Raw genomic sequence first — 25,298 nt, forward strand, 5'->3', positions numbered from 1 at the left:
CACCTTCGGAAGCAGCAAAGGACTCGCCTATTCTGTGCCTCTCTCTACTCAGTAGTAAAGGAACCACTCTCTTCGCTGACTTTGTGTGGATCTCACACCCTCAGCTCAGCTCCCAGGCAGAACCGGAAGCCTCACCTCAGCGTCCAACACAAGGAAAGAAGGCCAGTGACACGGCTCCCCAAACTGCAACCGCACAGTGCGAATCTAACACTCCTGAACTGTACACTTAAAAATGGGGAAGAGGGTAAATTTTACACTATGAATTTTTAAACACATAATTAAAATAATTTAAAATGCAATTAAAATATAATAATTAACTAAATAAAAGTACAATTAAAAATAACTGCAGGGCTTCCCTGGTGGCGCAGTGGTTGAGAGTCCGCCTGCCGATGCAGGGGACACGGGATCGTGGCCCGGTCCGGGAAGATCCCACATGCCGCAGAGCGGCTGGGCCCGTGAGCCATGGCCGCTGAGCCTGCGCGTCCGGAGCCTGTGCTCCGCAACGGGAGAGGCCACAACAGTGAGAAGCCCGCGTACCGCAAAAAAAAAAAAAAAAAAAATAACTGCAACTGGGGCTTCCCTGGTGGCGCAGTGGTTAAGAATCCACCTGCCAATGCAGGGGACACGGGTTTGAGCCCTGGTCCGGGAAGATCCCACATGCCGTGGAGCAACAAAGCCCGTGCGCCACAACTACTGAGCCTGCGCTCTAGAGCCCGCAAGCCACAACTACTGAGCCCGCGCGCCACAACTACTGAAGCCAGCGCGCCTAGAGCCCGTGCTCCGCAACAAGAAAAGCCACCGCAATGAGAAGCCCGCGCACCGCGACAAAGAGTATCCCCCGCTCAGCAACGAAGACCCACTGCAGCCAAAAAATAAAATTAAAATTAAAAAAATTAAAAAAAAAATTTTTAACTGTTAAACTGTTAAAAATGATCATTAATAAAACTAAACAGTAATGTGGAAAAATTGTTGAGTGAGGTTAATATTGTGTCTAAAAACAGGAGATTTTTTTAAGGATATAAATATTTCACATATTACAACCAATATATTTTAATATCTTCATCATCTAAAAATGTTAAGAAAATGGAAAAGGGGGGAAAAAAGCAGGTTCTAGACGGATCCTTGCTTGTGTCATGCGAGTCATCAGCAGCCCCGCGGGACCTGACACAGACTGGGTTTCCCAAGGTGGCTGCTGGGCGTCTTCCTATTGCCCGAGGCTGGGCTGGGCCTCCCCAGGGCCCCACGACTCTCCCACACTCAGCAAGGAGGCAAGTGTCACGTCCACAGGGCTGGGCCGCTCAGTACTGGCTGAGTGTCTTCCAGAGGAAAACACCTATGGATTCTGGACAGAAAGGCTCTGAGGGGAACACACAAAATAAAGATGGCCCTGTGGGGGTGGAAGGCTCATAGGTATGTTCCTGGTAGCCTTCCTGTTCTGTCCAACATCGGTGTCCTCGACCTAAGGGACCCACAAGGTGAGCTGGGCTGTTACCTTCTATGGCGTCCGCACTGATGACGTGGCTGGCGATGGGCGAGGGGTCCACATAGGCACCTCCCAGGGCTGGTCCGATGGCCGCTACGCCGGCCGCTGTCCCAAGGACAAAGGGGGAGAGGTGAGTGGGCAGGATTCAGAGCAATGACTTTCTCATCAACAGGTGTGAGGCTGAAATAAGCTACATGAATCTGTCCTTTTCTCTTTCTGAATGTGATGGCCACCCTCCTTGCTTTTTTAACCGTTACCCCTTTTAAAAATTTCCCAAACCTGCCTCCATCTTTCTGGTAGGTTCTCCCTGTTCAATATACAAGTCAGGTGTGCTGGCTGAAGTGGTCACCACAGCTCAGCACGGCTGACAACTGTGGCATCGTGCCCTCCCCTGGCTCTGCCCTCCTTCCACAGCTATTTGAGGGCTTCAGAATGTTCCCTGGATTCTAACTGGCTGGCTGATTTATGGTGCCTTTTTCCCCCCTCCTTTCAAAGTCAGGCTGCGTCTAGGAAATCAGCACCACCAATGTTTTATGAAAGCATCTCTTTATTTTTTATTTTTCACTTTTTTTTAAAAAACATCTTTATTGGAGTATAATTGCTTCACAATGGTGTGTTAGTTTCTGCTGTATAACAAAGTGAATCAGCTATACATATACATATATCCCCATATCCCCTCCCTCTTGTGTCTCCCTCCCACCCTCCCTATCCCACCCCTCTAGGTGGTCACAAAGCACCGAGCTGATCTCTCTGTGCTATGCGGCTGCTTCCCACTAGCTATCTATTTTACGTTTGGTAGTGTATATATGTCCATGCCACACTCTCACTTCGTCCCAGCTTGCCCTTCCCCCCACCCCATGTCCATCTCTTTAAATTGCAAAAAAAGAAACAAAAATGGGCACATTTGCTGTCCACAGGCTAGGCTGTCAGAAAGGCAGCAGGAGGACCTGGAGAGGGACACAGAACCAGGGTTTAAAATCCCCTTGAACACCTTCTAGTGATCTGAGTTGGCTCGTCTGACTGACCTTCCTCCCTGAGAAACAGAACAGTCACGCCCCCAGCCAGGTGTGAGGTCCCAGCGGATGTATGACTAAGCCCCCAAATCCAAATGAACAGACAAAGGGAGAACCGCACCCCAGCGCACAGTCTGGAAACAAGTTCTGTCCGTATTGCGGGTGTTGTCTAGACAAGAAAAGGGAGCAGGAGACTCGCTAAAAGAAAGCAACCTTTCCATCCGCAAGGGCCAAGACCAATGCTGGGGACACGAGAAAAGATGAGCAGTGCCTGCTGCACCCCTGAAGAGAATCCACCGACAAACGCAGCGAGTTCAGACAACCAGCCAGCTGGGCAACACAGCAGCCCTTGGAGCCCCCATGCTGGGGCCCCACAAAGTGCCTGAGGACATGCTGTCCCAGAAGGCGGTTCCTGTCACCCTGGGTAACACTGACATTTGGGGCGGGGTCACTCTCTGGCCAGGCCATCCTGGCCACTGCAGGATGTTGAGCAGCACCCCTGGCCTCCACCCACAGACTTCCCGTCACCCAGACCTTGCCGATGTCTGTCCCCTGGGGCCAGGATCAACCCAGCTGAGAACCACTGCCTTTGTCTTTGGTTTGAAACCTTTCAGTGTTTTAGAGCTTGGAAGACAGTGGGGAGTACCCAAGGAGCCCCCTCTTCTGTGGGAGAGGAAACAGGGTGCTGAGGTCCCCCCAGCTGACTAATGACGACAACCCAGACCTCCTGGCCCCAGGGCTCCTGCCTGTCGCTGCCTCTGGCCTGCCCCTCCCTCCTCCAACCAACATGCTTACCCTTAGCCCACTGGTAGGTGAAGGCAGGATCGAGGGTCTGCACAGCCATCTCCTTCACCACGACTCTTGTAACACCCCTGGCCCACTTTTTCCGAGACTTGGGAGTTGGTGGAGGAAGGTCTGTCTTCAGGCTTGCAGAAAATTCAGACCAAGTCGCCAGCGTCCTGTCAGGAGACTCCTCAGAATGGGGCATCGACTCAGATGCTGTTGGACTGGGGGATTTTTCAAAATCATCCGAATAAGCCGAGCTCACTGTGCTGGCCGTAGGTTCCTGAGACTTTGACCCCAGGCTAGAAGTGCCCTTGGGTCCAGGGGACAAGACGGACCGCTGGCTCAGGCACTCAGAAATCTTGCTTCCAGAGGGGGGGGCCCCAGCCCAGGGGCTTTTGCTGGATGCCTTTTCCCCCTGACCTTTCTAAAACAAAGGATGGCAGAGGTCACTGGAAAGTGTTTTCGAATGAACAAGCTCAGAATACAACTGCGTTAGGATAAGGACACCCCAAGGGCCCAGGAGGTGAGGGTCCACGCTGTCCTTCCTAGATTTAGGCAGGCTGAGTATCGTGAGCTGAACTCTTTTTTTTTTTTTTTTAACATCTTTACAACGTTGTGCTAGTTTCTGCTGTATAACAAAGTGAATCAGCTATATGTATACATTTATCCCCATATCCCCTCCCTCATGCATCTCCTTCCCACCCTCCCTATCCCACCCCTTTAGGTGGTCACAAAGCACCGAGCTGATCTCCCTGTGCTATGCAGCTGTTCCCACTAGGGATAAATGTAAAATAAATGTAATATCTATTTTAATTTTGCTGGTGTATACGTCAAAGTTACTCTCAGCTGACCCTTCCCCCTCCCCGTGTCCTCAAGTCCATTCTCTACGTCTGCATCTTTATTCCTGTCCTGCCCCTAGGTTCATCAAAACGTTTTTTTTTAAGATTCCATATGTATGTGTTAGCATATGGTATTTGTTTTTCTTTCTGACTTACTTCGCTCTGTAGGACAGACTCTACATCCACCCACCTCACTACAAATGACAATTTCATTTCTTTTTATGGCTGAGTAATATTCCATTGTATATATGTGCCACATCTTCTTTATCCATTCATCTGTCAATGGACGCTTCCATGTCCTGGCTATTGAAAAGACTGCTGCAATGAACATTGTGTACGTGGCTCTTTTTGAATTATGGTTTTCTCAGGGTATATGCCCAGTAGTGGGATTGCTGGGTCATACGGTAGTTCTATTTTTAGTTTCTTAGGGAACCGCCATACTGTTCTCCACAGTGGCTGTATCAATTTACATTCCCACCAACAGTTCAAGAGGGCTCCCTTTTCTCCACACCCTCTCCAGCATTTATTGTTTGTAGATTTTTTGATCATGGCCATTCTGACTGGTGTGAGGTGATACCTCATTGTAGTTTTGATTTGCATTTCTCTAATGATTAGCGATGTTGGGCATCATTTCATGTGTTTGTTGGCAATCTGTGTATCTTCTTTGGAGAAATGTCTGTTTAGGTCTTCTGCCCATTTTTGGATTGGGTTGTTTGTTTTTTTGATATTGAGCTGCATGAGCTGCTTGTATATTTTGGAGATTAACCCTTGGTCAGTTGCTTCGTTTGCAAATATTTTCTCCCATTCTGAGGGTTTTCTTTTCGTCTTGTTTATGGTTCCCTTTGCTGTGCAAAAGTCTTTAAGTTTCATTAGGTCCCATTTGTTTATTTTTGTTTTTATTTCCATTTATCTAGGAGGTCGGTCAAAAAGGATCTTGCTGTGATTTATGTCATAGGGTGTTCTGTGTATGTTTTCCTTTAAGAGTTTTATAGTGTCTGGCCTTACATTTAGGTCTTTAATCCATTGTGAGTTCATTTTTGTGTATGGTGTTAAGAAGTGTTCTAATTTCATTCTTTTATGTGTAGCTGTCCAGTTTTCCCAATACCACTTATTGAAAAGGCTGTCTTTTCTCCATTGTATATTCTTGCCTCCTTTATCAAAGATAAGGTGACCATATGTGCGTGGGCTTATCTCTGGGCTGCCTGTTCCATTGATCTATATTCTGTTTTTGTGCTAATACCATACTGTCTTGATGACTGTAGCTTTGTAGTATAGTCTGAAGTCAGGGAGCCTGATTCTCCAGCTCCATTTCTCTTTCTCAAGATTGCTTTGGCTTTTCGGGGTCTTTGTGTTTCCATACAAATTGTGAAATTTTTTGTTCTAGTTCTGTGAAAAATGCCATTGGTAGTTTGATAGGGATTGCACTGAATCTGCAGATTGCTTTGGGTAGTAGAGTCATTTTCACAATGTTGATTCTTCCAATCCAAGAACATGGTATATCTCTCCATCTGTTTGTATCAACTTTAATTCTTTCATCAGTGTCTTATAGTTTTCTGCATACAGGTCTTTTGTCTCCTTAGGTAGGTTTATTCCTAGGTATTTTATTCTTTTTGTTGCAATGGTAAATGGGAGTGTTTCCTTAATTTCTCTTTCATCATCATTTTTCATCATTAGTGTACAGGAATGCAAGATATTTCTGTACATTAATTTTGTATCCTGCCACTCTATCAAGTTCATTGATTAGCTCTAGTAGTTTTCTGGTGGCATCTTGAAGATTCTCTATGTAACGTCTGCAAACAGTGACAGCTTTACTTCTTCTTTTCTGATTTGGATTCCTTTTATTTCTTTTTCTTCTCTGATTGCTGTGGCTAAAACTTTCAAAACTATGTTGAATAATAATGGTGAGAGTGGGCAACCTTGTCTTCTTCCTGATCTTAGAGGAAATGGTTTCAGTTTTTCACCATTGAGAATGTTGGCTGTGGGTTTGTCATATATGGCCTATATTATGTTGAGGTAGGTTCCATCTATGCCTACTTTCTGGAGAGTTTTTTATCATAAATGGGTGTTGAATTTTGTCAAAAGCTTTTTATGGGGCTTCCCTGGTGGCGCAGTGGTTGGGGGTCCGCCTGCCGATGCAGGGGGCGCGGGTTCGTGCCCCGATCCGGGGGGATCCCACGTGCCGCAGAGCGGCTGGGCCCGTGAGCCATGGCCGCTGAGCCTGCGCGTCCGGAGCCTGTGCTCTGCAATGGGAGAGGCCACAGCACTGAGAGGCCTGTGTACCACAAAAAAAAAAAGCTTTTTATGCATCTACTGAGATTATCATATGGTTTTTATCCTTCAATTTGTTAATATGGTGTATCACATTGATTGATTTGCATATATTGAAGAATCCTTGCATTCCTGAGACAAACACCACTTGATTGTGGTGTATGATCCTTTTAATGTGTTGTTGGATTCTGTTTGCCAGTATTTTGTTGAGGATTTTTGCATCTATGTTCATCAGTGATATTGGCCTGTAGTTTTCTTTTTTTGTGACAACTTTGTCTGGGTTTGGTATCAGGGAGATGGTGGCCTCGTAGAATGAGTTTGGAAGTGTTCCTCCCTCTGCTATATTTTGGAAGAGTTTGAGAAGGATAGGTGTTAGCTCTTCTCTAAATGTTTGATAGAATTCACCTGTGAAGCCATCTGGTCCTGGGCTTTTGTTTGTTGGAAGATTTTTTTTTTCTTTTTTTTTTTTTTTTTGCGGTACGCAGGCCTCTCACTGTTGCGGCCTCTCCCATTACGGAGCACAGGCTCCAGACACTCAGGCTCAGCGGCCATGGCTCACGGGCCCAGCCACTCCGCGGCATGTGGGATCTTCCCGGACCAGGGCACGAACCCGTGTCCCCTGAATCAGCAGGTGGACTCTCAACTACTGCGCCACCAGGGAAGCCCTGTTGGAAGATTTTTAATCACAGTCTCAATTTCAGTGCTTGTGATTGATCTGTTTATATTTTCTATTTCTTCCTGGTTCAGTCTCGGAAGGTGGTACTTTTCTAAGAATTTGTCCATTTCTTCCAGGTTGTCCATTTTATTGGCATATAGTTGCTTGTAGTGATCTCTCATGATCCTTTGTATTTCTGCAGTGTCAGTTGTTACTTCTCCTTTTTCATTTCTAATTCTGTTGATTTGAGTCTTCTCCTTTTTTCCTGATCAGTCTGGCTAACGGTTTATCAATTTTATCTTCTCAAAGAACGAGCTTTTCGTTTTATTGATCTTTGCTATCGTTTCCTTCATTTCTTTTTCATTTATTTCTGATCTGATCTGTATGATTTCTTTCCTTCTGCTAACTTTGGGGGATTTTTGTTCTTCTTTCTCTAATTGCTTTAGATGTAAGGCTAGGTTGTTTATTTGAGATATTTCTTGTTTCCTGAGGTAGGATTGTACTGCTATAAACTTCCTGCTTAGAACTGCTTTTTATGCATCCCATGTTTTGCATCATCGTGTCATTTATTTCTAGGTATTTTTTTATTTCCTCTTTGATTTCTTCAGTGATCTATTGGTTATTTAACGTGTTGTTTAGCCTCCATGTGTTTGTATTTTTTACAGTTTTTTTCTTGTAATTGATATCTAGTCTCAATGCGTTGTGGTCGGAAAAGATACTTGACATGATTGCAATTTTCTTAAATTTACCAAGGTTTGATTTGTGACCCAAGATATGGTCTATCCTGGAGAATGTTCCATAAGCACTTGAGAAGAAAGCGTATTCTGTTGTTTTTGGGTGGAATGTCCTATAAATATCAGTTAAGTCCATGTGTCATTTAAAGCTTGTGTTTCCTTATTTATTTTCATTTTGGATGATCTGTCCATTGGTGAAAGTGGGGTGTTAAAGTCCCCTACTATGATTGTGTTACTGTCGATTTCCCTTTTTATGGCTGTTAGCATTTGCCTTATGTACTGAGGTGCTCGTATGTTGGGCGCATAAATATTTATCACCGTTATATCTTCTTCTTGGATTGATCCCTTGATCATTATGTAGTGTCCTTCTTTGTCTCTTCTAATAGTCTTTATTTGAAAGTCACTTTTGTCTGATATGAGAATTGCTACTCCAACTTTCTTTTGATTTCCAGTTGCATGGAATATCTTTTTCCATCCCCTCACTTTCAGTCTATATGTGTCCCTAGGTCCGAAGCGGGTCTCTTGTAGACAGCATATATATGAGTCTTGTTTTTGTATCCATTCAGCCAGTCTATGTCTTTTGGTTGGAGCATTTAATCCATTTACGTTTAAGGTAATTTCGATATGTATGTTCCTATTACCATTTTCTTAATTGTTCTGGGTTTGTTTTTGTAGGTCTTTTCCTCCTCTTGTGTATCCGTGAGCAGAACTCTTGAAACCCTTCAGCACGAGGCTGCTGCACTTAGCACTGATGTTGTGAGCATGTGTAGCTGGCACGTGGGTGAAATCTGTTAAAATGTCATTATTATGTATTATCAAAACATGCGTTGATAATGAGGTGGTTACTAATATGGAAAGAATCACCACGGGGCGATGCAACAAGTACAGGTTAGTTGTGGGGAAGTTGAAGTGGGATCTGCTTTAATCTTCTGATATATTAAGTAGCTCTATCCTGTTATTACCTAAATCAGGGTCTCTACCCATGGCACGCTGACATTTGAGACACGAACATTCTTTGCAGTGGGGGCCATCCTATGCATTGTGGGACACTGGCACAGGACATCCCTGACCACTACCCACTGAATGCCAGTAGCACCCTGCACCCCAGTCATGACCACAGTGTTGCCAGACATTGCCAAGTGTCCCCTAGGGGAGCAATCGCCCCCAGGTGAGAACCACTGACCTAAATGAGGCATAACGGTTAGGAAAAATCAGTTTTTTGTACTTACTTTCTGTTCCAAGTCTGATTTCTCACTGACAGCTGGAGCCAGATCATCAAGGGATAAAATGTTTATTCTCAAATCTGTAATCAAAAATGTAACATGCCAATATTTACTCCACATGCGTTTACCATCCTGTTGTAGGCACCGGGCTAAGTGCTAGGGATGGGAAGAGCAGAAGGCGTGCAGTCCCTGTCCTCAGAAAGTGAGCCCAGGGATCCAAGCGCTTTTTCTCTAAAGGGCTAGGTCATAAATACTTTTGGCTTTTCGGGCTAGTCTGTCTCTGTCACCATTGCTCAGCTCTGCCCTCATGATTTGAAAGCCGCCACAGACCATGTGTAAACAAATGGGTATGGCTGTGTCCCAGTAAAACTTTATTTATAGGGACTTCCCCCATCGTTCTGCAGTTAAGACTCCGGCCTTCCAAAGCAGGGGATGCGGGTTCAATCCCTGGTCGGGAAACTGAGATCCCACATGCCACGCAGTGCGGCCAAAAAAAAAAAAAACAAAATACTTTATTCATAAAAACAGACGACTGGGCTTCCCTGGTGGCGCACTGGTTAAGAATCTGCCTGCCAGTGCAGGGGACATGGGTTCGAACCCTGGTCCAGGAAGATCTCAAATGCCACAGAGCAACTAAGCCCACGAGCCACAACTACTGAAGCCCATGTGCCCTAGAGCCTGTGCTCTGCAACAAGAGAAGTCACCCCAATGAGAAGCCCATGCTCCGCAACGAAGAGTAGCCCCCGCTCGTTGTAACTAGAAGAAAGCCCGCACACAGCAATGAAGACCGAATGCAGCCAAAAATAAATAAATAAAACATTAAAAAAAATTTTTTTAAATAAAAGAAGAGCCAAGTATTGTGAACATGTGTGCAGGGGCCCTGGAGGTCTGAGAGGAGGGAGTTATAACCTCAAGGGGGTTGGAGACTTGGCTGGGGAAGGAGGAGCTGACACCAGGTCTGGCCACAGGATCTGTGGGACCCAGTGCAAAGAAAAAAAAAAAAAAACAGACGATGGGGAAATTCCCAGTTGTTAGGACTCTGCGTTTTCACTGCCGAGGGCCCGGGTTCAATCCCTGGTTGGGGAACTAAGGAACTAAGATCCCACAGGACGTGCAGTGAGGCCAAAAGAACAAAGCAAAACAAAGAAACAAAACACAGACCACAGACCTCTCAGCCTCTGGCCTAGACAGAGGAGACAATCACGATGCAAGGAAGGACACCCAGTGACACATGTGCTTGAGGTAGGAGAGGGGGACTGGCACCTCGTCCTAAGTTCTCATTTAAAGCAAGTTAAGGACACCTAACTGTGGTGCCAGCTGGCCAGTCACCAGCGCCCAAATGCCTTGTGTGCAGGTTACTCAGGAGGAGGAAGGCTCTGCGCAGTTCGGGTGTCCCAGCGGGTTTCTGCCCCATCAGTATGTGAGCCCACTCCTCCCCAGGACGGGGTATGCCAACCGGCTGCCAGTATTCGCAGGGACTCCATCACGTGGCTCATTTCAGGCCCGAGACACAAAGGCTGTGTGGTGTGCGTGTGTGTGTGTGTGCGTGTGCACACAACTGGAGATGGGAAGGGCACGGGGGGTGGGGGGGTCCACCCTGCGGGGCCTCAAAACTCAAGCAGGTACATGATCCAATCATGGCTGAGTTGAACAGACACTTCTGAAGGGGGCCTAAGGTGTCTAGAGGCTTCCACGGAGGGCACATGCTAGGTTGGAGGGGTGAGTCTCCCTGAGGGGGCAGGATGAGACCCCCAATTCTAAGAACAGACAGGGGACAGTTAGCAGGAGCAGACGGGAGCAGGGCCCTCCCGCAGGTGGCACAGCGCTGGGGATGAGCAGGAGATGGAAGACTGAGCCGTCTACTCTCTTTGGAAAGGTCACCTGAGTGCAGCCCTCTGGCAGCCTAAGACCCAGATCAAACAAAGCCCAGCTCATCACTCTAGTGTGAGGGTCTCGCCCCCGCCTCCAAGCTCCTCTAACACTGCCAGTTACCACAATGCACGTGACACGTAAGTCCAGAGATACGTTCATGGACAAAGCCTCTGAACTAAGCCATCCCAGCAGCCTCGGGCCAAGGCACTGCAGGAGACTGTGGATGAGCTCTCTGGAACAGTGTTGTCATTGGCTGAGGAATGACGTTATTGTCACATCAGCCAACCCAGACACGCACACACTTACTGAGCAGGAGGCCCCACTGAGGCACTCCACAGGCACCAGCTCACTGACACAGCTCTGCCCGTTACAGATGTGGAGACCATGGCACAGAGAGCCTGACACTGCACGGCCAGAAAGAGGAGGAGCAAGGATGTCCATCTCAGGTATGCTGGACCCCAAACTCAGACTTGTACTCACCACTCCCTGCTACGTGCCTCCCTTGAGGCTGCATCAGAATGAGGGAAGGTGGGGGTCTGGACACCGAGGGGGCCCTCCAGGCCAGCAGCGAGGGCTGAGGGGCAGCCTGGATGGGCAGCCCAGGAGGGCAGGAACCTGGGTCTGGCACCTGCCCCACCAGCTACACCCACCTTCTCATCCACACCTGCCAGGTTGGCGTGGACACACACTCACCAGCCCCTTGGGCCCCAAGATACGAGACCGTATCAGTGAGGTGCCAAATGGCATCCGGCCGATGGTGGCCCCTGAGGGGGCTCAAAGGGATTTCCTCACATCCATGAGCCTGTTTTGCTGCCTTCTCCAACCCTCACAAGGGTGCGTGGCAGGGACTCTTGCTGGCCGTGCTTCTCCTCCCCGCCCCCTATGTGGTGGTACCTTGGCATCTTGAATATTTTGACCTGCAGGAATCTGAGACACAGCAGGGGCTGCAAGGACTCCCTGACCTTCTCCCCTGAATCAGGTCGTAAGGCCCTCAGGTAAGAAGATGTGCCTTCCCTCTACCTGGAGGAAAGGAGCATCCTTATGTCCAAGATGGGGGAACACTGAACAACCCCAACTACATCTCCCCTCATCTACTACCCTTGGCTCATATCCATCTATCACATTCTCCCACAACTATTCTCCCATCAAACCTAGCAGAAGGCGCGACCGTTTCTTCAGGTTTCCATTTCCTTATGAAGGCTCCTGTGTCACATAAAACGTACATTAAATATTTATTTAATATCTGAATGCTCTTCTCCTGTTAACCTGCCTTTGGTCACAGAGCCCCAGCCGAGAACCCAGAAGGACACAAGGAAAAAGCTATTTTTCCTCCCCTACAACTGATTCACAGGCTACGGATCACCCTGGCACTTGGGGTCAGGGGAGAGTTGGCTTGTTTGTCATCCTGTTCCTGACACCATGATGCCTGGCACGTGCTGGCACACAGCAGGTACTCGAGACACAGTTATTGAACTCGGATTTGACGATCAGGCACCAGATGGGAGAAATCAATGTTGGCTGCACATCTTTTTTCTTTCTGCTCTTTCTTAAATACATACAATGTTAAAATAAAAATCACGTTCAATGATGGTGAAATAATAAAAATGTTTATGAGGGACCTCCCTGGTGGCACAGTGGTTAGGAATCCACCTGCCAATGCAGGGGACACGGGTTCGAGCCCTGGTCTGGGAAGATCCCACATGCCGTGGAGCAACTAAGCCCGTGCGCCACAACTACTGAACCTGTGCTCTAGAGCTCGCGAGCCACAACTACTGAAGCCCGCGTGCCTAGAGCCTGTGCTCTGCGACAAGAGAAGCCACCACAATGAGAAGCCCACGCACCACAATGAAGAGTAGTCCCTGCTCACCGCAACTAGAGAAAGCCTGTGCGCAGCAACGAAGACCCAATGCAGCCAAAAATAAATAAACTTATAAAAAGAAAAGTTTGTGACTGGTTAGAGATTGGTTTCTTTTTCTGAAGTTAAAAAGGAAAGGAAGCAAATTTCTCTTTTACAACAAGGAAAACTGCATTGCTGTCCTCTTGCACGAGGCTCTAGAAGGATTTCTGTTTTTGCTGTCATTGGGTAGGGTTACTAGAAGAAGGCTTTAAAGACAGCACAAAAAAATCTGACATAGCCCCTCAACTAGGAAAGAAGGTCAGGAAGCCAAGGGTGTGACTCGCACCCCTCATGACAATACCCTGTGACCACCACACCAGGGATCCTAGAGGCGGTCTTGCCCTTCCTGCCCCAGGGTGACAACTCTGCGCAGGGATGAGGGTTACCATTTAGACTTTCATCGGCGGCTTCTGAGGGAGACTCATCCTGAGGCCCAGCCTCACTCCTTCTCGGGGAGGACGAGAGCTTGCCATCCCCCACTGTCGAGGGCACGGACTTCGGAAAGGCGCTGGGGATGGAAAGTGACGCCGTGTGGGAGGCTGTGTCCTCTGAAATGGGAATCTGTGGGGAGCGAGTTCTCGAGCCAGCACTGCGAAGGGTCCCATCTGCTGACCGTGAGGTTGGCAGACGTGATGTCGGAAATGGCTTTGAGCTGGAAAGATCCTTCCTGGGCAGCGAAAGGACTCTCAGTTGATTTGGGATCTGATCCTACTTTGGTGGAAACAAAAGAAGGGAAATTACCAAACACACGCTACATAAGTCCTTATCATCGGACATCATGGCTGGTGGAGAGCATGAGTCCTTGGTGATCAAATCATTATCCCTCTCTGCCCCTTTCTTTCCCTTCCCCTCATCTCTGGAAGTCAAGGTACAACATTTAGACAAGATAATACTGGGAATAGACATACTCCACAAATAATCAGAAAAATTCACTTTGCTTTCAAATACATATTGTTAATTACACATTTTCTAAACTAAGGCCCCTGAGAACATGGATCTTCAACAGAGTCAAAATCAATATGCAGATTTTTCCCCTTAAAATGCAGCCTTCCCATCACCAACTAGGATGGCTATAACCAAAATAAATAAATAAATAACAAAAAATAACAAGTGTTGGTGAGGATGTGGAGAAATTGGAACCCATACACTGCTGGTGGGAATGTAAAACGGTGCAGTCACTGGGGGAAACAGTTTCTCTGTTCCTCGATAAGTTACACACAGAATTACTACAAGACCCAAGAGTTCGACTCCTAGGTATAAAACCAAAGAATTGAAAACAGGGACTCAAACAGATACTTGTACACTATTCACAATCGCCAAAAGGCGGAAACAACCCAAATGTCCATCAATGGACAAATGGATAAATAAAATGTGGTCCATCCACACAATGGAATATTACTCAGCCATAGAAACGAATGAAGCACTGACACATGCTACAATGTGAGTGAACCTCGTAAACATCATGCTAAGGGAAAGAAAACAGACACAAAAGGCCACAGGTTGTATGATTCCATTACACGAGATGTCTAGAACAGGCAAACCCACAGTGACACAAAGCAGATTAGTGGTTGTTAGGGTCTGGGGGAGGGGGAAACAGGGAGGGATTACTGGGTAAGGGTCTCCTTTTGGCATGATGAAAACGTTTTGGAACTAGACAGAGGTGGTGGTTATACAACATCGTGAATGCACTTAATGCCACTGAACTGTTCATTGGCATTGAACAGTTGGAAGATGGAAATGCAGCCTTCCCAAGTTAGTGATTCCTGTGTGGTACAGCCAACAAATAGGCATGGATCACCAATGGCAGTGATCACAGCTGGTGTTGGATCAGTCATACAAAGTGCTGTCCTGGGGTGTATACAGTTACGAGGCTCCACATAGTGCAAAACTGCCTGACGTGTCCCAAATCCTGTCCCTTACAGAGCAGACCAGCAATGGGTACCCGTGATTGGCTGAAACCCAACCTCTCCTCTTCAAAAGTCTCTAGTGCTATGACAGAAAGGTACACATGCAAAGTACATACAAGTACAAGATAAATACATGCAAACCTTACCGAGACTAGTTTTGTTTGTTCTTTCTCACTGACTTTGGTGCTGGTGAAACCCTGATTTGTGGATGCTTGTTTTTCGCTAGAAGATTCCATCAAGCTTCCCAGCAACTCTTTCATTTCCTCTTCATCACTGTCTGGAGAATCCAGTCTTCTAGGAGGTTTTTTCTCTTTGGGTGTTTGAAGATCCCTCTCTTTCCCAACATGTGCTTCAGGGGATATCTTTTCCACAGGTGCTTCTCTCTTCTTTAGAAACCTACTGACCTTCCCACTCGGCATGTCACTCTCAGGGACAGGAATTTCAAGGGCCTGTTTCTGGGAGGTTTTGTCTGTGTTCTGTGAAGAAAGGTCAACCGTCCTGCTAGGGGGATTTTCGTCTGCTCTGCTAGGAAGCCAGTCCTCAGAGGTCTTCAGGTCAGATTCCACGTCAGAAAAATCCATCTGCACCTTCCGGTTCCTGATCTTGGTTTCTATCTGGGCCAGCTTTGTGAGTGCAGCGTTGGCCCTGACCTTCGAGGCAGTGGTCGAAGCTCTACCTGAAGAGAGCCAGGGCCCACTCCCCAGGAAAGCATTCTCTTTCGGGAATAAGTGTTTTCCATCCATAGTCTGGTTTCTTTTTAGAAATCTGCTTGGACCGGGCACTATTCTGGTAAGACTTCTACTGATTTCCAAGTTCTGGATTTCTTCCATCTTTGAATCTTCTAAGGAAATATCACTGAAGTCACCAAAGATATCACGCACAGTACGGCTGGTTTTTCTTATTGAAGCCATTCTAGGGAGTGAAGAAAGAAAACTTACAGTAAGAATACCTGATGTTCAGACTGCACATTCAAATCTCTCAACGCTTCCCACCACCTGGGAGAGGCCACATCCCCCTTTGCCATCTGGCCAGAGCCTCCCCTTCAAGCCCTATGATGGCAACGAAAATAATAAGACACCTGGTACGTTATCATTGAACTATGCCGTTCAAGGCCAGGTCTTAAGTGAGACACGTTACATATTAAAGACAAGAGCCAGTGCTTCTCAGGCCCAGCAGTATGCCTAGCACTGCTCAGAGCTACAGTATCTCATTTAATCCTCACTCGACACTGAGAGTTGGTCGTTGTCATGCCTCTTCCATAGAGAAAAGGAAGGAAATGAAGGCCTCCACAGGTTAGGTCACCTGGCCAGCGAGTAACAGAGCCAAATTCAAAGCTCAGGCCAATTCCAAAGGTCCCACTCGCCCCTACAGTGCTTCACTGCCTCTCCAGTTACCCCACCTCTACTCCGAGTGAGTCCTATTACCCAGTTACACCCCAAGTCTGGTCTCCTCCTTTACCCAAGTGTCCTCAGTTCTCTCAAAAAGAGCTGCTGAAACACAATCTGTATATTTAATGAGCTCCCCAGAAATCTTATTTTACTTACAGTGTGAGAACTACTGCCCTGGGAGCAGGGATGGGGGCTATGGACAGACACAGACCCCCCACCAAAGGTCGGCCATGTGTTGTATGTGTGTGCTGGCGTACAGTTTTCTGGGAAAAAGGGCCAGCGTTTTCATCATATTCTCAGAGTTCCCATGTGCCCCTGAAGGAATATGAACAATTCACTCCAAGATTTACCAAGGTTTCAAAAGATTTTAAACACTTAAAAAAATGGAAAAATATGGCATGGGTGTGTGTTTGCTGCAGGCCCTTTAGTGAGGAACCTGGCAACAGCAATGAAAATGTGAAATGCACAGACCCTGTGACACCACAATTCCACGTCTGGGAATTTCCCTACAATGCCCATAGAGAGGTATGTTCAAGGGATGTCTTGGCAGCATTGTTTGTACTCATCAGAATCGTGATCCCATCCATACAGGCTCAATGAAGTCCAGATGACCACAGGCAGACAATGGAATACTATGCAGCTGTTAAAAGGAATGGGGGAAGACCTGTGTGCATAATAATGTCTCCAGCATAATGATCTGTGAGGCAGAAAAGATGCAGAACCATGCCTCAGCTCCATACTGTTTGAATGTTTTAGCAAGGCCATTGTTACTTTTATTTTAAAAAATTTACTGAGACCCCAAAAAGCCTTTTTTTCCCCCACTCTGTCCACTTGGAAAACAACCTTATTGGGATTGCCAGACTAAATACAGGACACCCAGTTATTTGAATTTCAGATAAATAGCAAATAATTTAAAAAATATAAGTATGACCCAAATATTTTTATCCTAAAAGGTAATGTTCCAAATTTTTTAATTTATTTATTTATTTTGGGCTGCTTTGGTTCTTCGTTGCTGTGTGCAGCTCTCTCTAGTTGTGGCGAGTGGGGGCTACTCTTTGCTCCGGTGCATGGGCTTCTCATTGCAGTGGCTTCTCTTGTTGCAGAGGACAGGCTCTAGGCATGCGGCTTCAGTAGTTGCGGCACGCAGGCTCAGTAGTTGTGGCTTGCGGGCTCCAGAGCGCAGGCTCAGCAGTTGTGGCACACGGGCTTAGTTGCTCCATGGCATGTGGGATCTTCCCGCACCAGTGCTCGAACCCGTGTCCCCTGCATTGGCAGGCGGATTCTTAACCACCACACCACCAGGGGAGCCCTAAATATTTTTATATTAAAAAATTATTTGTTGTTTATCTGAAACTGAAATTCAATTGGGTGTCCAGTATTTTGATTTGTTAAACCTGGCTACCATACATCTTATATACCTTTCAAAGCTGAGTTCAAATATTTTGTGCAAGGCATTTAACCCAGCCCCTAAGATTCTGTACAAGAATGAATTATTTTTATTATTTTACTGTCTGTTTCTCTGACTAGTGTGCTTACTTGCTCATCCCCATCTTAACCCCGTGTACTAAGAGTGCCCAGCACAGGCCTGACCACAGGAGTCAGTGAATCAAAAATCACACCCAACAGAAACAGTGCAGAATTCCTAGTGTGAGTGACCCTGGTCAAATTACTTAACCACTCTGTGCCTCAGCTTGCTCATCTGTAAAAAGGGAATAATAACTATTAGCCTCACAGGATTCCTATGTTCAGTGTGGGGCATGGAATAAGCATACAATAAAATTTAGATAGCAGTAATGACAGTATTTGGACTACCTGCATAACCGGCTAACTTTCAGCTGGAAGGACATGGTGAAGGGGAAGTAGAAAGCACTGGAACAACATCAACAGCTATCGTTATATTTTTGTAGGCAAGGCCCAGGGCACTATGTGGGTCAGAGGAAAAGCCTGACCACCAGGCCAGGTTTTCTGGCATCTAGTTCTTCTGAAAGTTTCCTTAGGTTTAAAAAAAAAATTTTAATAAAAAAATTTAATTAAAATAAATAATTTTTTAAAAAAGAATTTTAAGAAAAAGGGATTTCTCTCTGGTGGCCTAGGGGTTAGGATTCCAGGCTTTCACTGCCATGGCCTGGGTTCAATCCCTGCTCCAGGAACTGAGATCCAACAAGCTGCACGGCGCAGCCAAAATAAGTAAATAAAATAAAATAATTTTAAAAATAAATCAATAATGTTTAAAAGGGTAAATTTCATGTTATGTACATTTTACCACAACTAAAATATATATTTTTAATTAAAAAATTTTTATTGAAGTACAGTTGATTTACAATATTGTGTTAGTTTCAGAAATAGATGTATTTTTAAAACACATAATTAAAAATAAACCAATAGGTAAAAGATGTGAACCAATATTTCACCAAAAAAAAAAAAATATACAAATGGCCAATAAGCACATGAAAAGATGTTCAACATCAGCCATGAAGGAAATTCAAATCAAAACCACTATAAGATCCACTTCATACCTACGAGGGTGGCTATAATCAAAACTACAGAAAATAACAAATGGTTGGTGAAGGGTATGAAGAAATTGGAACCTTCATACCCCTTTGGAAGAGACTATAAAATGACGCAGCTGACAACCTGGAAAACGGTCTGGTAGTTCCTCAAAAAGTTAAACATCGTTACTTTATGATCCAGCAGTTCTACTCCCATGAAGCCCAAGATAACAGAAATGTATGCAAATGTTCATAATAGTTCTTATTCATAATAGACAATAAGTGGAAACAACCCAAATATCCATTAACTAGTGAATGGATGAGAACTGAGGTCCATCCATAAATGAGATACTACTCAGTAATAAAAAAGAACAAATAATGACACACACAACACGCATATACGTCAAACACACCATACTAAGGGAAAATACCAGATGATGCAAAAAACCACACACTGTATAATTCCAGTTATAAGGATTGTCCAGAAAAGGTAAATCTATAGACTCAGCCCATCAGTGGTTGCCTGGGACTGGGAGTGGTAGCGGAGATAGACTGCAAAGGGGCAGAAGAGATACACTTGCGGTGACTGACAAGTTCTAAAGCTGGATGGTAGTGATGTTTGCACTTCTTGGTAAATTTACTAAAAATAACGGGAATTGTACGCTTAGAAGGGGTGAACTGTATGGTATGTAAATGAATTATCAATAAAGTTGTTAAAAATAAATAAGCCAAAATTTGAAAACACAGTCGCCCCTCAGACCATCGAGCTCTTCCCCCAGGCCTGGAGCGACCCACATCGTACCACGCTCGCTCATGGGCCCCAGACGAGGAAAATGAGGCGCTAGGCCGCTCTCCCGCCGCCCGACCTGCCCAGCCCCGGAGCGCGTCCCGTTTCCCTGCAACTCCTCTCCCGAGCCCGGGCATTAAGCCCGGCCACCGCCCAGCCAACCCCGCCAACCTCCTCCCACGAAGTCCTTCCGCGGAAGCCGCCACCGCTCTCGGCCGGACTCTCGGGCCAGAAGGGACCGTTGACGCCGGCAAAGGCGCCAGGGCGAAAGAGACTACAGCTCCCGGTGCATCCTGCGCCCCAACGACCAATAGCGCTCCATGTCACTATCGCGAGGCATCATGGGAATGGTAGTTTGAAGGGAGACACGGCGTGCACCGCGCGTCAAGGCCCAATGGTGTCTCGGGTCACAATCACAAGGCATGACGGGAGTAGTTCCGGGAAGGGCCCGGCGCGCCGCGGAGACCCGGCGCAAAGAGACGGTTACGAGAAGAGGTGGCCGCGCCTTGTCCATGGCCGCCGCTCGTGTCCCGCTCTGGGCAGTCTGTGTGCTGCGGGTGGCGCTGGCCACAGTCTACTTCCAGGAGGACTTTCTAGATGGAGGTGAAGGGGCTCCGCCGGTGGCGGAGGCTTAAGCTCCCTCATACCCCAGTGCCCAACCCCAGTGCCCAACGGATGGCCCAAGTTGCCATTGCCCCCGCCTGTCGCCGAGGGATCGGTGGTGGCAAAACCTCGAAGCTTCGAAGCCTCGAGGGCCCCTAACACTCTCCCCACCACCCAAATTAACAGTTTTCAGCCCTAACCGGTGTTATTTACCCCCAACAGAGCGCTGGAGGAACCGATGGGTGCAGTCCACCAATGACTCCCAATTTGGGTATTTTAGACTCTCGTCCGGGAAATTTTATGGTCATAAAGAGAAAGACAAAGGTTAGTGTAGGTATCGTGAGAAAATCAAGATGAATGTTAAACCCCCCATAGCAACCTTTCAAGGTAGGTGTGGCACAGCCCAAACACCCATTTCACAGGTCAGGAAACAGGCATGGGTAAGGTCTTTTTGTCTTCTCTTTTCTTGACCAAGATACCCCCTCTTCACAAGCACTAGTCAAATGGGTTTGGAGAGCCGAGGGTCTTGCCCTACAGAAGGAAAAAGTTAAGAAGGTACTTCTCATTTTTATTTTCGCGTTAAAAAGAAAAACAGGGTAAAAGTTATATGCCGTCAGGCGCATGGATCTTTGGGGGTCCGATAGGATGAATGTTTACAACTGCACACCGAGGTCAAGATAGGAACGTTTTCAGGCCCCACCTCCACCCCCAGAGTCTTCTCTTCTGGCCTACCCTCCCCCCCAAGTCAGTAGTCTCTAAGTACCAAGGATAACCTGTATTCTGGCTTCTCATTCCTGATGATCAAAGGTAGGCAAACTAAAGCTCCTCTACTGCCTGTTTTTTGTACAACCAGTTAGCTGAGAGTGGTCTCTACGTTTTTTAATTGTTGGAGAAAAATAGAAAGGGGAATAGTATTTTGTGATGCATAAAAATTACACAAAATTCAATGAAATGCCTGAAATTTCAGGGTCCATAAATAGTGGAACACATTCATGCTCCTTCATTTGCATACAGTCTGTGGCTGCTTTCAGGCTGCAAAGGCAGAAATGAGTAATTAGGATGGAGAAGGAATGGCTCCCAAAGTGTAAAGCATTTATTCCCTGGCCTTAACAGAAAAAAGTTTGCCAACCCCTGATTTAGATTAAAACATTTCCCTCTTTACCACCTTCCACTCAACTTCCATCTTGGCCCTGTTACTCCAGTGTTGCCTTCATTGTTTCGTGGATACACGTTGTTCCAAATTGTCAGGCTGTGATGGCAAAAATGGAGTGAAAATAACAAGGTGGTCTGTGAAGCTTGTACAGGGAGCGGGGTTGTCATTTGTTTTTTTCCCACAATGTTTTTCCTTCCTCCAACCTGGAATCCTGAGACTCTGTGCATTTCATTCATCCCAGCACTTGTCTACTGAGAGCAGACACAGGCAAGGCACTGAGGATACTGGTTAATTTGACCCCTTTCATTGTGGTCTCCCAGGACCATAACATAGAAGCCATGGATGGAAAGATCAATAGAATTTAACCAGACAGAGATGGGTGAGAGGTGATGGTGGTGGCTGAGGAGTGTGGTGAGACTCAGAGGGAGGTGGTGAGTCAGATGGCCTTAGGAATTGCCTGGATGGTAGGGGAAGGGGCTACAGATCACCTGAGAAAGGGAAGAGTGGGGGAAGAATGTAGGAGAGAGAGAGAGATAGGTTTGGGAGTGAGGAGTCAACCGTGAGTTCAGTCTTAGACATACTGACACAAAATGCCAGGTTCATTAATGATGGCTCTCAGCATAGGCAGTTATGGAGGCTGGAGTATGTTACAAGGAAGGGTAGGTTATAAGAAGACTGGCTCTGTTTTCAGGTTTGTCTTTTTTTTTTTAATTTAAGTATAGTTGATTTATAATACGTTAGTCTTAGGTGTACAGTACAGTTATATATACATTTCAGATTCTTTTCTCTTATAGGTTATTACAAAATATTGAGTAGAGTTCCCTGTGCTATACAGTAGGTCCTTGTTGTCAGGTTTGTTTTATACTCCAGTATAAGGTAAGGAATTGGTACAGAGCCTTTTGGCTACTGAAAAGGGGTTTTTGGTCTTGAAGTGAACAGCTAAACTTATAAAGTACAAGAAGATTCAGATGACAAAAGGATGGTATCTTCATAAAAAGAGCCACCACACAGATGACACCCAAGGACCAGCTCATCCAGTGCAGTGAAGCACGTTTTTTCCCCCCAGATCAGCAATCTGTCCTCCATCAGCCATTGTGTCTCTTAAATAGCTGTTTTAAGATGAGAATTAAGGAAAAGAAGTAGAATGTTCCATTGTTTAATCCAGTTGTTACAAAGCTTCCTTGTACATTCCCACCCCTTGGAAAATGAAGGGAAGCAAAATTAATCTCTTATCTATAATTAGATTGCATATTTGTCAGTTAGAGCTGAAGTGTTTTTATAACTTAAGACCTAACAGTGGTATATTAAGTACAAAAACATGTACGTGAGTATGTGAACTAGAAGTTCTGTGGCAGCAGAGAGCCTTTTAGTGATATGCGCATTGTATATCATTGTACAAATGTGCTATAGGTGCAGGATCAACATAAATGGTTGGAAGGTTTATTATCAGGGGTGGGGGAGGACAACCATGTAATTCCCTGCATTGCCGAGCAGTGTCATTCCTAATCCTTCATGAGTACTTTTTATTTAAAGGTCTGCAGACCACTCAAAATAGCCGATTCTACGCCATCTCTGCACGGTTCAAACCATTTAGCAATAAAGGGAAGACTCTGATCATTCAGTACACCGTGAAACATGAGCAGAAGATGGACTGTGGAGGCGGCTACATTAAGCTCTTCCCTGCAGATGTGGATCAGAAGAACCTGAATGGAAAATCCCAGTACTATATTATGTTTGGTGAGTTTAGATAGTATGGACAACCATTTCTTGTGATTTTGAAAACCCTTCCACCTGTAGGATCCTTAGACTGACTTTGCTATAGTTGTGTTGAGTTTATCTAACTAAAGGTTTCTAATACTGTTAAACCTAATTAGTATTAAAAAAAGGCGACTGTACCATTCTGTTGTTCTTGGGAGAAAGTTATTTATTCAACATTAATGTAGCCCCAAGTATTTTGAATGCCTCAGGAGTCAGTAAACCTGGCCATGGGCCAAATCGGCCCACAGCCTGTGTTTGTTATGGCCCATGAACTGAGAATGGGTTTTTAAATTTTTTGGCTGCACTGCATGGCTTGCAGGATCTCAGTTCCCCGACCAGGGATTGAATCCGGGCCACAGCAGTGAAAGCCCAGAATCCTAACCACTAGGCAACCAGGGAACTTCCTGCTTCTTAACATTTTTGGATGATTAAAAAAATCAAAAGAAGGACAATACTTTTAACCCATGAAAATAATATGAAACTCAAATTTCATTGTCCACAAATGAAGTCTTATTGGAATGCAGCCTCACTCAGTTCATTTACATCTTGTCTATGACTGCTTTCAAGCAGTAGTGGCAGAGTTGAATGGTCATGACAGAGAGTATATAGCTCACAAAACTAAAAATATTTACTGTCTGGCTCCTTACAGAAAAAGGAGATTGTTGACCCCTGGAAAATGTCTCCTGACACTAGGAGTAATTGATTAACATCTGTGCTGGAATTGGGAAGGGACCACATTGGGCTGCAGGAACTAGACATAACTGAAATGTGTGGATTCAAAAATGTTTAAGAATGAAGAGGATTCTGGGAAGATGAGGGAATAGGAAGCACCAGGAATCTGTCTCCCCACCTAGACAAGACAACATTCTTGCACTGGCAGAATCTGTCTGATGTAACAGGGAACTATGGAGTCTGTGGAAGTATTGCAACTTCCAGTAGAAAACTGGGGAGGTCAATTTGGGTGAATTTCAGTTCTTAGCACAGTAGTACCTACCCATTCCCACCTCCAGCCATATGGCAAACAGACAGCTGTGCACCAGGTTCCTGGAGCAGCTTTTACGGGAGGCAGGGTAGGCAAAAAGGACCCTGTCCTCCAAATATCAAGGATCTGAACTCCGATGGCTGATTGCCCCTTCTTATTGCAGAGGTGCAGAAAAAGAGATGGGCAGCCATTGTTGTTAAACACACCCCCATTGTTATAAGCCTTTCCCCCTCCAGCTGAAATGATTTCCAGGAGACTTAAAGGGCCAGAACCCTTCCCTCCCACCCTTCATTTTTCACCTTTTCCCCTTTAGGAAGCTAGACATTAAAGACTAGGACATTAAAAAACAACTACATATGCAGGGAAAATTAGAAAGTGACCACACATACACAGGGAAACACTCAGAAAAGACCTGAGAAAACCTTAAGTTTACATCCCAGGCTGACCCTTGGTACAGAGCCAGCCTTCAACAATCAGTCAAAAAACCAACAACAACACAGCAAACCCTGCAGAAGGAGGAGAATCCAATTTCCAGGCTTAACATTCATTATTAGACTCATATGTCCAGTGTTTAACAAATAATCACAAGGTATACAAAGAAACAGGAAAGTGTGGCCCATTCAAATGCGAAGAATAAATCAACATAAACTGTCCCTGAAAAAAAGACCTAATGGCAGATCTGTTAGACTTAAATAACTGTCTGAATGATGCTAAAAGAACTAAATGAAGATGTAGCGAAAGTCAAGAAAAATGAGAGTAAAATGGAAATATCAGTAAGGAGATAGAATACTTAGCAAGAAACCAAAATCAAATTCTGGAGCTGAAAAGTAAACTGACATGAAGAGTTCACTAGAAGAGTCAGAGGCAGATTTGAGCAAGCAGAAGAAAGAATCAGAGATCTTGAAGATAGGATAATGGAAATTATCAAGGCTGAGGAGCAGAAAGAAACAAGATTGAAGGAGAGCAAACAGAGGCTAGGGGACCTGTGGGACACCATCAAACAGACCAACGTGTACACATTGTGGGAGGCACAGAAGGAGAAGAGAGAGAAAAAGGAGCAGAGGGAGAGAATATTTGAAAAAACAAAGGCTGAAAACTTCCACATTTGATGAAATACATGAATATAAATATCCAAGAAGCTCTATGAACTCCAGGTAAGATGAACTCAAAGAGGTCCACACCAAGACACAGTGTAATCAAACTTGCAAAAAGCAAAGACAAAGAATGTTGAAAGCAGCAAGAGGGAAGCAAATCATCACATACAAGGCATTTGCAATAAGCTTATCAGCAGATTTCTCATCAGAAACTTTGGAGGCCAGAAGATAGTGGATTCAAAGTGAAAAGAAAAAAAAAAACTCTCAACGAAAACTCATATTTGGCAGAACTGTCCTTCAAATATGTGGAAAAATTAAGACAGAAAAGCTGAGGAAGTTTGTAACCACTAGAACTGCCTTGCAAGAA

At 45.5% G+C, this 25,298-nt stretch overlaps 2 protein-coding genes across 9 annotated transcripts in view; one reads left to right on the forward strand and one right to left on the reverse strand.

Moving 5' to 3' along the window:
* The window catches only part of C3H19orf44 (chromosome 3 C19orf44 homolog), a 31,398-nt gene extending 11,777 nt beyond the window's left edge, over positions 1-19,621 (reverse strand). For all 6 annotated transcript variants that reach the window (XM_032625903.1, XM_032625902.1, XM_032625901.1 and 3 more), the window contains exons 1-6: positions 19,513-19,621; positions 14,824-15,589; positions 13,157-13,478; positions 9,008-9,081; positions 3,292-3,706; positions 1,493-1,588 (exon numbers count right to left, since the gene is read on the reverse strand). In XM_032625903.1, coding sequence (XP_032481794.1) covers positions 1,493-1,588; positions 3,292-3,706; positions 9,008-9,081; positions 13,157-13,478; positions 14,824-15,588 — 1,672 coding nt within the window. In that variant the 5' untranslated portion in view covers position 15,589; positions 19,513-19,621. The remainder of the gene's footprint in view (positions 1-1,492; positions 1,589-3,291; positions 3,707-9,007; positions 9,082-13,156; positions 13,479-14,823; positions 15,590-19,512) is intronic.
* Positions 19,622-19,813: 192 nt separating this feature from the next.
* CALR3 (calreticulin 3) overlaps positions 19,814-25,298 on the forward strand; it is a 32,048-nt gene continuing 26,563 nt past the window's right edge. For 2 of the 3 annotated variants that reach the window (XM_032627398.1, XM_032627399.1), the window contains exons 1-3: positions 19,814-19,944; positions 20,167-20,268; positions 22,631-22,834. In XM_032627398.1, coding sequence (XP_032483289.1) covers positions 19,854-19,944; positions 20,167-20,268; positions 22,631-22,834 — 397 coding nt within the window. In that variant the 5' untranslated portion in view covers positions 19,814-19,853. Of the gene's footprint in view, positions 19,945-20,127; positions 20,332-22,630; positions 22,835-25,298 lie in introns of those variants that run through there. The other variant, XM_032627400.1, reaches the window with a different exon arrangement.

This window comes from Phocoena sinus, chromosome 3 (genome assembly GCF_008692025.1).
Source record: "Phocoena sinus isolate mPhoSin1 chromosome 3, mPhoSin1.pri, whole genome shotgun sequence".
In the NCBI taxonomy this organism is placed as follows: Eukaryota; Metazoa; Chordata; class Mammalia; order Artiodactyla; family Phocoenidae; genus Phocoena; species Phocoena sinus.